Source organism: Notothenia rossii (assembly GCF_949606895.1).
Source record: "Notothenia rossii genome assembly, chromosome: 1".
NCBI classification, from domain to species: domain Eukaryota; kingdom Metazoa; phylum Chordata; class Actinopteri; order Perciformes; family Nototheniidae; genus Notothenia; species Notothenia rossii.
The window spans coordinates 55,997,915-56,012,024 of NC_136912.1; the positions used below are offsets into that span (position 1 = coordinate 55,997,915).

Here is a 14,110-nt window from a genome sequence, read left to right on the forward strand (position 1 = left end):
TCGATTAATTAATTACAAAGCCTCTAATTAATTAGATTAATTTTTTTTAACCGAGGCCCGGCCCTAGTTTTTATTTAAACAAAAAGCCCTAACAAAACAGCAGGGCTCAATATCAGTATTAACTAAAGAAAGACAGCAACAGCTGACATCAAATCTTTGCTGAGCCTAAAAATAAAGAAATAAGATTTGGTTTTTTCAACAGAGAACTGAAGAGCAGCATGCGCTGCATGTTCAGACAGCTTTGTCTAGCCTGAATCACACACATTGCTATGGTGTCAAAAAACCGTGTGCACTATCTGAACGACTTGACCATTTCCATGTAACATCTGGTTACCTTCCAGATGTTTTACGTTACCTGCTTGAGGGTATTGTTCCAGTGGATTTGGCATTAACATTTGATAAATTCATCAAGAACAAATATTTTTCTCTCATGGAACTCAATGACTCCATTCGTCAGTTCCCATTTAAATGGAGCGATAAAACAAATCGCCCTCGTCTTGTCCCTGGCAACTTTGCGATTCTTTCGGGAATTTGGCCCATTGGGTGCAGTGTGGACAATGAAATTTGAAGCATAGCTTCTTTAAAAGAGCTGTCAGACAAACAGGTTGTTTCAGGAATATCTCGTTGTGCCTTGCAAACAAGGACCAGCGGACGATTGCGCACCGTCTCCATGAATCAAATGCAGTCAGACAAACACTCTGTCACAAAAACAATAGAGGTCTCTTTAGATCTACTCAAGGATGAAATAAAAGACAAAATTAAGTGTAGATTCCCAAAACTATATGTTGCAAATAATGTGTGCTTTTTAGGCACCATCTATGCAACTGGGATGTTGGTGTGTTGTGGTTCTACCGCAGGATTGCCTGACTTTGCATATGTGCTACAGATGTTGGTAATTCATGACCATGGTTGTTAAACTACAAAACACATGGTACAATGAGCATCTTAGGAGCTACGAGTTGGAGAACACCAGCAATGTGCAAGTACTTGAGCAAGGAGAGATTGCAGATTGTTATCCTTTGGCTGCATACACTCTATATATTCGCAAACTGGTTCTTCCCTCGGGCATCCCCGGAACACTCAAAGACCTTGTTTGTGAAATTAAGGAGACATTTCATGTTTCCGGGGAGTTTTCCGTGATGTATCAAGACATGGAATTTGGTGGCCAGTTTTTCACTTTGAGCTGCATTGAAGAAGTAGAAGACAAGGGAACATTAAAGGTTGTACAAACCAACCAATTGTACTAAATCTCAGTAACGTGGAAGTGTCCGACGTTGACTCCTCCCTAGGAGAAGAATCTTCCCATAATTCTTATGTCCACTCATCTGGATCTCAGTACACCATCCTTCTCTCCTCCTCTGTTGAAAGTGGAACACTTTGCCGGTCTCAGGCGTGGCCTGCAAAGTTTCAAATCTCTGCCTTTGCTTATGATGTATACCTTTTGCTGGAAGCAGGCAACCAGGCCTACCAAAAGGAAGGCACCCTTGTGAACAATCCCAGGCTGACAAGTAGCATACTTGAAAAATTAGCAGAGACGATATTTTTATCCCGCACACCCTGACGGTGTCCAAGTATTAGCTTTGGCAGAAGCCTTGGCAGAGAAGTACCCATGCCTCAAATAACCCAGGTCTTTTAACGGTATATATGGTTGGCAACAAAGGATACAATAAAAAAATGGGCAATTACCGGGCAAAATTGAGATGCCGTTAACTTCCCTTTCCAGACCTGGAGGTGAACTCACATAAAAGGCAGAAGTCAAATGCAAAGGGTCCAAAAGGCATCAAAAGGCTGAAGTAAACTATCTGCCACCGCTGCCTTTTGGGGAGACAAAGGACACTTTGGAGAAGGAGAATAGACTTATTGACAGAAATAAAGAAGAAAAACAATGAGAAGATTGTTGCTAAGAAAATGGAAAGCTCTTCTTCATATCGAAGACTACAAGTTGTCGAGCATTGCCCTGCAGTCCAAGAATCCATAGAGAGTTGGCCTGCACTGTTCTCGGAACATCAGGTAAATCTAGCTTTCATGTGTTTTTCTACCTGGTGCTGTGATAGCTGTTTGTGTATATCAGTGACCACCAACTGGCGGTCCGCGAGCCACATCCGGTCCGCCAGACATTCTCATCCGGCCCGCACGACGGGGGTGACTGTGGCATTGGCGGAGTGGTTACTGCGTTCGCCTCCCACCCTTTTTTTTTTTTTACAACGTCTCGTGAGTAAGGTGCAGTACCGGAGTCCAACAGAGAGGCAGCAGCTGCGGGACAGTAGACTGTGTACTGCAAAACCTTCCCTGCCTTGAAGAAGAAGTGATCCTTCGTGGTGAAGAGTCTGGTTAATGCGCTCCGCACCACAGCATTAGGCCCGCTGCGACAGAGTCCAACAGAGAGGCAGGAGCTGCGGGACAGTAGCCTAGAAGCAGGGTTGGGTTGTAACGGAATACATGTAACAGCGTTACGTAATCAGAATACAAAAATCAAGAAGGCTAACTGTATTCAGCTGGCGTTACATTTGAAAAACGAGTAATCTGATTACAGTTACTTTCGTAAACCTGAAGTGAATACATTTTGGAATACTTATTGGAATTATTGGTGGAAAAGTTTCCTCACAAAATGTAATATTCATTACCGGCAGAACTGTGTGCGCACTGTACAGCGCTGCAGCATGTCTGTAAGCAAGAGAGAGATGCAGCGTGTCTGTGAGGCCCCGCCCCCGCACGCAGATGAGAGAGAGAGATCTCTTTTAAAATATATTGAAAGTTAGAAACGGAGATGGGTTATATAAAATGTGCAAGATAACGTTTATGTAGCATTTATTTATTGTCGAAATGATGACATTTCATAACGGGATCAAATCAAAGTGAATGGCCTGCTGCTGCTGAATGCATGGGGCAAGTGACTGGAAAGAGTTTTAAAAGTTATTACATCGTTTCAGATAATAAATAATCATGATAATTCATTCTATTTAGGTGCGCCTTTCAAAGCAATTTGACAATTCATAACATATTCCAAGGGAAGGTTTTAAGACAGTACAAAGAATGCAGTCCGGGTGATGTTTTTTATGTGGGGTGCAGATGAGAGGGAGCTGTCCAGAATGACACTAAGATGTTGTATTTGAGTTCTTGATAAGCCATTAAAACAGTAAAACAAGTTTCTCCTGTTCACCAAAACATACCCATCTGTTATAGAAAAATAAAGTATTCCAAAAGTAATCTGAATACGTTACATTTTTAAGACACGTAACTGTAACTGTATTCTGATTACTTTCAGAGCATGTATTCAGTATTCAGTAACTGATTACATTTATAAAGTAACCCTCCCAACCCTGCCTCGAAGTGATCCTTCGTTAGCGTGAAGAGGCTGCAAAGCTTTATGCGGTCCGCAGTACCTGAGCGTGCTCCACTAGCACACCCCCCCCCCCGCGATAGTGTCTATTGGATACATTTTGGCCCTTGGACAAATGTAGTTGGTGATCCCTGGTGTATATGTTGCAGATATTAAAAAGATACACTCACTTCCCATTTTTTATTTATCACCTTGCTAATTCAGTCTCACACTAGGAAAGCTAGGAAATCATATTTTTTGCATTACATTAATGAATTAGTCACCCTTTTGTTTAAGATCAAAGAGGAGTTCAGAAGGATAACAAGTCTTCATCTGGAGCCAAGGTGGGGTTTGCAGGCTCAAAAATAAAGCCGAGGCTGTATTCACTCAGTGAGGTAAGCTTTGAAATGCAAACAACGAAATTATTTTTACTGACGTTAAAACTAAATTATAATTGAATGCACCGACCATTACAGATACATTTTCGGCATCTTTTAAGTTATTACGTTTTTTCTCACCTCTCCCCGTGATTTAACTGCCTATTTTTTAGACTACAATGTAAATGTGAGGCATTCTCTTAAAATGTGTTCGTAAATTTGAGCCGTGCTTAAAAGAGGTTATTCAAAAGAGGTTATTCAAAAGAAATTGAATTTACTCATGCCATTGAAACTTCAGTTCATTTAGTTAGTTCGAATAAAAATGTTGGATTAAACGTTTACACAAAAACTGTTTTTTGAGTAAGACAAACAATTGGCAGCTAAAAATATAGTAACATGTTTTTATTTAATTAGAAAAATGTATTCACGATTTTGTACTTTAACATTTTTATATATACAGTATATATATATATATTTATATATTGAATGTTTTGTAAGCTGTTGCTTAAAAGTTGATGTTGTCTAAAAGTGTTTGTTGTTTCATGTTTTGTAGTAGCCTTAATGTAAGATTGTGTAAAAATAATAATAGTAATAATAATAATAATAATACATGGGACTTATATAGCGCTTTTCTGGAAACTCAAAGACGCTTTGACAGAGAATTAAAAAACACAAAAAAAAAAAAAAGGACAAAAAGAGATCAACAAAACAGAAAATAGGGGGAGGTGGTCAGTGGTTGAATGCAGTGTTGAACAGGTGGGTTTTGAGTGATGTTTTGAATGCTGTGAAGGAGAAAGAATCTCTGATGGATTGGGGTAGTGAATTCCAGAGGGTGGGTAAAATAAGCTTATTTTCAAAACTAATGCATATAGAGCTGTGATGTTAAAGGTAGAAGAAATTACATGTAAATATTACTTAAATATTTTTGCAATAAAAGTAAAGAATAGTAAGTCAAATCAACCTGAAAAGCCACACATTTTGACTGGAGATTTGTAATTAGGTGCAAAGGTATTGTAAGTAGAAATGACTATGGAATAGTGAGTAACAGTTACTAACAAAGACAGACAATTGACAGTAAAGTTTATATGAGTACCTTTTAGTTATAGACACTTCTTAACTGTAACTAAAGTATACTTGAAATATACGCTGTAAAATCTACTTTAGATGAAGTAAATCTTACTCCCCATTTTTTTCAGTGTACGTGTAACATTTAATTTATATTTCAAAGGTTCATTATTACAGCTTTATGTTTTATTTTATGTGACGCACCATGTACCATGCTTTTATTATAACGTTCTTTATCAGCCCCTTGAAACGGAAACCATTTTGTAAAAATAAATAATATGAATATATCATATACGTGCAACGATTAGTCAACTAATCACCTAAATTCAGTTTATGGATTAAACCTTAAACCACTAAGCCATAGATGGAAATACATCTATTATAGACTGTAAACATTATTTAGCTACACTTATACTTAATTGTAATTTACATTCCAGTTTTAAGTGTTGATACCAATCCAGACAGATATGTGACCTGGCTTCTGTTTCTCTGTATAAAAAAAAAAGCAGGTTACTGATGTGTGCATATGTGGGTAAGTATGCAGTCTATTTATCTTCGGTTTCACAGCCTCACTGAGGAAATGTGTCGGCTGCTCTCTGCCAGAGCAAGCCAAAACTCAGTTTCATTTGCTCAGAAAGCTGTTCCCTTGAGACGCTGTGATTGATGTGTTAAACAACAAACCCAGCTCTACAGTGAAGCGTATCGGTCCGGTTATTCAGCAGTATTTTGAAGCCAGCTCTAGTTTGTGCAATGGCAATCTCTGTGCAGTGAAAGATGGAAGATGGCATTTTGATTCACTGAGCAGAATCTTATGGCAAAAACAGTACTTACCAAATGTATCCCCATTTGTGTATCTGAGGTGAAATGAGGCTTGTAGCAGAGGATCATCTCCAAACAATTAGCTTTTACTATACTATATACTAATACTGCTCCTTTTGAAAACATGCCTGTAGCAACACATCTATGACAATTGCTTTCCCGTAAATGCAAAGCAGTAATCTAAAGATGTTCTAACAGTGTCCTGGTTGATAGCTCTTAAGCTGAAACTTGCAAAAGGCTGTTTCCGTCAGGAGAGTGGGCACACAGGCTTGGAATCAGCTGATTGGCCTGCTTAAAGCCTCCTGCTTTGTCAAGGAAATCTTTAGCCAGACTGCTTTGTACAGACAGTGTAGAAAAAAACCCTGAGAAGTACGCAGGAGGAGAGACTTCCTGACAGCTCATTTAACATTCTGCCTGCTTCCTCCCACTTAATGTGGAGCCCCCGCCTCTGTGACAATCATTTTATCAGAACATCATGCCATCTTTCCCTTTACCATGATGGTGGAAGTGTCTGAATATTTTTCAGACACTTTCACCATGATGGTTCTTCACTGTACACAGGAACTATCAACTATCAACCCAGAAAGAACAAGTGGCCTTTTCCTGGCAGCCTCTGTACTCATGCCCCCGTCCCTGACATCCTTGAGTCCAGTCTTGTACATTAATAAATGATGGTGGCAGGGCTGACGGTATTCACGCCCGCCTAGGCACCAGCTGCAACTAGAGAATGCAATTCCTGAAGAAATTGCTAGTGGGAATGCTTTATGCTGAAAAGCTGACGCTCAACTGCTATACTGAAATGTAATGTGTAAGAAGAAAGTGAAGAATTTAGATTGAAATTATACATGAACACTGGGGGCTTGAATGTGTGATGAGAGAAGAAAATAAAGTAATAAGGCTTGGGAAAGCAGCAGAATATTTGAAATGCAAACTTTTGAACTAACTTGATGGCGAAAGATCTGTCGCCATGGCAATGGCATTTGATGACATACCATAATACGCTTAGATAGGTTATAGGCTGCATCGTTACCAAACCTGTGAAGTTTTGGGCCTTTGGAGCATTTTCACCGAAATTATGAGAAAACCGTGTCTCATGGTTAGCATTGTGTTGCCATGGCAACGGCATGTCACGTAGATGTCTTCACGGCTGGACTGTCAGCACACATGTGAATTTTGAGCACTTTTTGAACATTTTCATAGGATTTATAGCGACATCATGTTTTATGGCAAGGGATGCGTTTCCATGGAAACGGCATACGATGAAACCCCATAATTGACGTAGGGCTGGACCGGTAATATACAAGCAAAGTTTGGGGGACGATCGGACCGTGTCCATTGGACTTACAGCGACATCGTGTTTCATGGTGAGTGGTCTGTCGTCATGGCAACGGCATTTGATGACACCCCATAATACGCTTGGATGCGTTGATGGCTGCATCGTTACCAAACCTGTGAAGTTTTGGGCTGTTTGGAGTATTTTCACTGAAGTGAAAACCATGTTTCAAGGCGAGCATTGTGTTGGCATGGCAACGGCATTTGAAGAAATCTCAAAACTGTCCCGTAGATGTCTTCACGGCTGGACTGTTGGCACACATGTGAAGTTTTAGCACTTTTTGACAATTTTCATAGGAGTTATAGCAATATTGTGTTTTATTCCAAGGGATGCGTTGCCATGGCAACAGCTTTTGAGGAAGACTCACTAATGGCAAATAGACATGTTAAGGACTGGACCATTAACTGTCATCTGAAGTCTGGTGGTGTTTGGACCATTTTTATAGGTATCATGACAACATCGTGTTTTATGGCGAGGGATGCGTTTCCATAGAAACAGCCTATGGTGAGATCGAAGATTTGGCGTAGAGCTGTTGAGGCATGGACCGGTGATATACAAGCAAAGTTTGGGGGCGATCGGACCATGTCCATTGGAGTTAAAGCAACATCGTGTTTCATGGCGAGGGATGCGTTTCCATGGAAACGGCATATGATGACACCCCATAATTGACATAGAGATGTTGAGGGCCGGACCATTAACCATTATCTGAAGTCTGGTGCTGTTTTATACCATTTGCATAGGTATCACAAAAACATCGTGTTTTAAGGCGAGGGATGCGTTTCCATGGAAACGGCACATGGTGAGATCTCAGATTTGGCGTAAAGCTGTTGAGGCATAGACCGGTGATATACGAGTGAAGATTCGGGGACGATTGGACCGTGTCCATTGGAGTTACAGCGACATCGTGTTTCATGGTGAGTGGTCTGTCGCTATGGCAACGGCATTTGATGACACCCCATAATACGCTTAGATGCGTTGATGGCTGCATCGTTACCAAACCTGTGAAGTTTTGGGCCGTTAGGAGCCTTTTCATTGAAGTTATGAGAAAACCGTGTTTCATGGCGAGCATTGTGTTGCTATGTCAACGGCATTTGATGACACCCCATAATACGCTTAGATGCGTTGATGGCTGCATCGTTACCAAACCTGTCAATGTGACATCATCGTGTTCCATGACACAGGTGTTTATATTTGAGCTAACGACGACAGCTGTCTGTCACCAACAATGTCTAAAATATATGGAACATGTTGAAGTCAGTATGAGGTCTCCATCAGACAGAAAAGAATAGGCTCAGACAGTCTGTTAAACTCCAGTGACCACGTCGTTGGCTCAAACACGAATATATATTTGAGCTAACGAGGCTTCCAGAGATCAAAAGTTTCCATTGTTCTGAATGAGAGATAAACCTCTTACATGTGAACGTTTTGTGGAAGAACAGTAACAGATATCTGTGAAATTTCAAAACGTGAAGCATGTCAAGGAAGTTGAGTATCTGAAGTGTACTTGTTGTGTACTTTCGGGTTAATAATGTGGCCTTTTTGGCAGATTAACTAAAGGTGTGTGGGCCGGCTGCTACTGTGAGGAAATATCAGCCTGAAATTACAATGGGCTTTAATGGAGACATGTAGGGTTTGGGAATTATGGCAGTTTTAAAAAAATATATGAAGGCAAATTTCAAACTGTCCTCCACTCTAACTCTGACATCACGCACTCTGCCTTAACGAGCTGCGCAATGTTAAAGTTAAAATGTAAAAAATGTGATGAATTATGGGCTATATCTCTGGAATTATGAAAGTTATGAATGAGAAAAGTAATAGCCATCGATTCCCGACCGAGCTGAACGTTTTGATGTTTGAACGGAGTTTCTGCGATGTTCAATGTGGGAGAAGAAGAGGGCCAAAATAACAGGTGAAATAATAAATATGTTTGTGCATAGAAGAACAGATAGTGGGAATGCTGTTAACTACATTCCCAAATTATGGCAGACCTCTCTGCTCCACCGGAGAAGAGACAATCACAAGTGAATCGGCCGCTGCCACTGTCTGGTTAAGCACTGGCTGACAAATAAAGTCCCCCGATCGCTGACTGGGGGGACCCATTACTGCAGGGTCTCCAGGGGCTTCACAGATCAAGCCATTTTTACCAATGATGCCAAAGAATGAGGCCAACTACTGTATCTACGAACCTCCAACATCATATTAGGCCAAAGGCTTTGAATGCTGATAAAACTTTACAGCTGTTACCATAGTTATTATTACCATGCAGTGGGTAATGTCAGCCCAAATGATGGAAGAAGCTCATTCTGCGACCTGGGATCGTTAAAGGAATATTACACATTGACACATAGATGGACGGAAACACTAATACATGTCCTCATCAGTTTTCCTTTGCCAGTCAAAAAAGGTTTTGAATGAGCAATTGAGTTCAAGCCATAACAAAGACTAAAAGGAATCTGCATTTTATGGAATTGAAATGACTAAATGTCCTACACTGCTTATGATGAAGTATCATTCATTAAGGAAAAAAGTTCTTCATTCATAATTCAGGCCTAATGTCAGTTACAACCCATTGTTGTTTGTACACGTCACACGCGTATTGGTAATTATTTTAGATTTCAAAATAGTGTACAGTACTGCTGACATACTGCACAGAACAAATGAACCAATTTCAAAGAGATCAAAAGAAAGAAACCTAGTGTCTAACCTGCAGCTCTGATGTTACTACAGTAGCTCATACAGCATCTAAATGATCATCAAAGGAGTTCTTTGTATTCAAACAAATGAATTGAAGCTTTACAAAACAAACACAGACATTCACACCAGTCTATGATTCACACGTACAAAACATAGACTCATTCACCGCGCTGGAGATTTCATCAATGCGATTCAATTCTGAAAACCTATAAATCATTTTTAATACTTTACCTATAAAAAACAATGTCTCTCTTTTTATATCTATCTTTCTAATTGAACAATTATTTACCATCAAAAACATTCAGACTCTTTCATTTAGATATTAGTGTACTGTGAAAAAGTCAGAGGGGAAAGTGATGAGTTTAACAAAGAGTCATCTTTAGCATCTTGATCATTTTTCTAAATGTAAAAACTCCTTAATGCACTGAACCAGAGAATAATTGCAATTTTTGACAAAAATGATGATTAATTAATAATCACTTTTTTTTAACTTAACCATGAAAAACACAGGGCATCATTCTTTGTCAGTATGTGTTCTCTGTAAAAGCCAATGCTTGGTTGTACATTAAAGAAAAATATATCCGATATTACTAAAATATCAGATATAGTATGTTAGGCTGTAAAAAGAACAATATACACGATACATGCATGGCCTTACTATACTGGATGATCAATACAGAAGGAATGAATCATGAACAATGTGGTTCATTTTGCTCCTCTGAATTAGATCAGAAAACATACTTGCCCTGTCCAAAAGATAACGTGAACCTAAAGATTTAAATCATGTCCCAGCCAGTAATCTTGTGGAAAACAATTGTGTTGACACATCGAAGCTCGAATAAGGAGAGTATATCTGGGGGTGTGGTTGAGTAAAGCTTGAGATGGAGGCACGGATAAAGACAGATACATCAGAGATTATTCTAAATCATATCTATGTCACAATCATGTCTAATTGTGTATCATGCAGAGATTATATACCCATACAATAATTATTAGAAGATGTCCTCATGTAAGAACATGAACTTGGCCAGCCTCAGCAGCAGACTGCAGACACAAGTTAACTCATCGCCACTGACAACCTGGGTGTGTCTGAACAACATAAATATTGACCAACTTACTGTGTCATCCACAGCATCACAACCCACACAAGCACATTCATTAACCGAGCATTATGCAATTGTATAAACCATTATAAATCATCCTAATGTTTTAAACTACTGGCCACCTTAAACGCATTAAAACGCGTACATTTAAGCCGTTTTACAGCCTATGTTTTCCTGTTAAACTTCCAGAGCGCAGGCTTCAATTCACACACTCCGGTCCATTGTGTGGAGCCTTACAGGCTGCTAATTTGATTTAAAAAGAATGCCCTGCCCTGCCACTCCCACTGTCACACACTGAAAACACAGATTCACTGGTGAATACTCTTCAGTTTAAACTGAAAAGAGACGTATACCCGCCGCAGAGCTATGTAGGGGGGCCGTTTCCTCTGTAACACGCTGGCAGCAGGTGCAGCGGGTTCACTGGCACACTAAAGCAGAAATGAACTTCAGTGGAGAAGGAAACATGTCTTACCACTCTGCTCCCCCAGAAAGACCAGTTTGAATTTTCTTAAAGGGTTTCCAAAGTCACTGCCCACGGACATTTTGAGAAGGAGGTGGGGGAACTCTGGAGGAAAGTCTGAGTATACTTGTGTGTGTTTTCAGTCGAGTTCGGAGTTGGTTGGTGAAGATGCCCGGTAGAAAAGGTGGTGATGTTGCTTTCCTTTCAACGTCGCGCTCTCTCTTCGTGATGGGAACACACACTGCTGCTGCACCGGGTCGTGACGTATTCATTTTTTCCTCTCACCAAAGGTCGCATGCGCATGCGCGGCCTCTCCTCGTTCTCTGTTAAACTGACAGCCGTGATATAAAATTACGTCATGTGAGTCAGTGGAGAAAGTGAGGAAAATGTGGTGCCTCAGCCTGGCTTCAAAAAACTAGAAAGTAACACATATTTTTTATTATACATGTTATCATGATATTGGCAAGAAAAACATGTTCATACATTTAAAGTTAGCAATAACAAAATGTAGTGTTTTGTGAAACTTCTTTCTAGCATGATTAACCTATATCTGTATGTTTTATAATGTTTTTGTTTAATGTAATATATGCCTGGCTTTGTAATTAAAATGATAATTAAACTTGCAGCGGGGTCCCAAGTTCAAGTAGAATAACGTCTTCTCTTGGTTCAACTCAAAATATGAATACATAACTAGGCATTTTTGTATCAGAAAAAGAGGGTGTGTCAACAGGCCCGGCTCCTGGATGAAATGACTGAGGGGGCTGTTAAAAAAATCAGAGGGGGCGATTTTTGTTTTTCACAACAACGAAAAATACTGGCAATGTAATGAATTGACAAGCCAAGCTTTTTTCCTTCTCACTGCTCTACAATATCTTCGCTTCTTTATTAATCCGGATTGACCCCTCTCATTCTGTTCTTTTCCTCTGATCTTTAATAATAGATAGTACATTATTAGATGGCTGCACTTTGGTTCACAGACTAACATTGATTTCCTCCATTTATAAATTGACTCTGTAATTATACCATAACCTTTTCTCCTCTACCCCTTAACTCGTCTTCCTATACAGATGTTACTTACTTACTATCTAGAAAAAAGTGTCTGGTTGATTTTTTATTTCCAGGATTGAATGTTCAGACCAAGGCCTAAAACCTGGCATTTCATAAGAAAGTGACTAATAAATAAACCAAATGTAATAGTGGATAAAACACTACAGCAAATGGACAGACATAGATTAAAAGTGAAGTCCCCTTGTTTGTCTCTAACTGCCACAATCCGCCACTAGATGTTGCTCATTGTACCAATACGGTGTATATAATACAGATTACCACAACAGAGCTGTGCAAATGAATTTCCCCCTGGAGACAATACATCTAATCTAAACTAATGTAATATTCAATCCCACACTTGGTGATTGAGAACATACATTCGTAATTTACCTCGTTTAAAGTACTTTTGTTGTAATATATGGATTTAGTTGACACTACTAGTCGAGTTTCTTTTGTCCAATATCTCGCGGGCAGGTACATTGAATTAGAAGAATTAGAAGAAGAAGAAGAAAAGGAAGAAGAAGAAAAGGAAGAAGAAGAAAAGGAAGAAGAAGAAGAAGTAGGTACACTGTTACTCTGTTTTTACTGACATGTAACATTTTATTTCACCTTGCTCTGTTTTTTAACGCACATTCAAAAACGGGAACATTTTCGGGAGTTTCAACCGGGTACCGGCCACCGAAAACGGGGACTTAGCCTTGAAGACGGGGAAGTTTTGGTCACCCATCCGTCTGCGTTTACAGCTAAGCACAAGCTCACTTGGGGTTAAGGCTTTTTTACACGTTGCTTGACTGCAGGCCCACATATCTGATCTAAACATAGTAACGTGTGTTTGGGGAAATAATTATTTAAAGTTATTTAATAATTGTGACATTTATTGTACTTTTTGATTGATGAATTATGCTCAAGGTGACAACTGAGACAACTGAGGGGGCAATGCCCCCTTTTGCCCCCTCGTGGTGCCGGGCTCGTGTGTCAAGCTTATATTTTGCTTTAGTCTACTTAAAAGGCTACTTTAGTGATGTAGTATTGCACTCCCATAAAGTTAGTTTACAGTCTTTGTATCAAAGATTTGTATATTCCAGGTCCAAGCTACAATCACCCTGTCTTGGGAGTCGGGAGGAGCTGATAATTTATTGTGGCAAATGACTCAGACCTACTAATTGACCTAGAAGTTATTGAGTCTATGTAAGTTTACTGCTTGGCTCAGATCCACCAACGTCAGCAAGATCTCACCTCTATTAACTCCTGAAGAACCAGGTTCAATGAACTGCTGTTTCAATTCATACGACCCGCTAAATCTGTTTAAGCGATCCCGAAGGATTTTGATATCAGTAATGAGGTGTGGCCCTGCCTAAGTGTGAGTGTGGCAGTTTGCATTTCTTACCTTTCAAGCAGGAGAGGAGAGCGCAGATGTCTTTTAAATTGTCCCAATCCAAAAGGTGGGATCATTTGAAGAAAAATTGGTCCACACTTGAACACCTTCTCTCGTTCCAATATGACAGCATATAAAACATATCATGCTGTGGTCTTTTTCTAATCTGAAACCTTAATTCATAGTTTTGACATTAAAGTCTTCCGACATAATCCAAACGAATCTCCTCACAGATTGCCGGGTCTAAACATTCACACCTATAGCCTGACAACATTCAGAGGTGGTTCATCGTAAATGGTCAGTGGAATCTAACAGTTTCAAACTTTAATCCAGCAATTCACTCAGCTTTCAATAAACCCGATTTAATTTAGACATTAAAGTCCTCCGACATAATCCAAAGGAATCTCCTCACGGATCGAAGGTGCTATTCATTCACACCTAGTCTGACAGCATTCAGAGGCACCTCCTCAAAAATGGTCAGTAGGATCGAACAGTTTCGAACTTTCATTCAACAAACC

The 14,110-nt window shown here is 39.7% G+C and overlaps 1 protein-coding gene across 1 annotated transcript in view; it reads right to left on the reverse strand.

The window, feature by feature from the left end:
• The window catches only part of rab6ba (RAB6B, member RAS oncogene family a), a gene marked incomplete at its 3' end in the record, with an annotated part of 171,087 nt that extends 159,644 nt beyond the window's left edge, over positions 1-11,443 (reverse strand). Inside the window, exon 1 of the mRNA XM_079649958.1 lies at positions 11,183-11,443. Coding sequence (XP_079506084.1) covers positions 11,183-11,252 — 70 coding nt within the window. The 5' untranslated portion in view covers positions 11,253-11,443. The remainder of the gene's footprint in view (positions 1-11,182) is intronic.
• Positions 11,444-14,110: the final 2,667 nt, after the last annotated feature.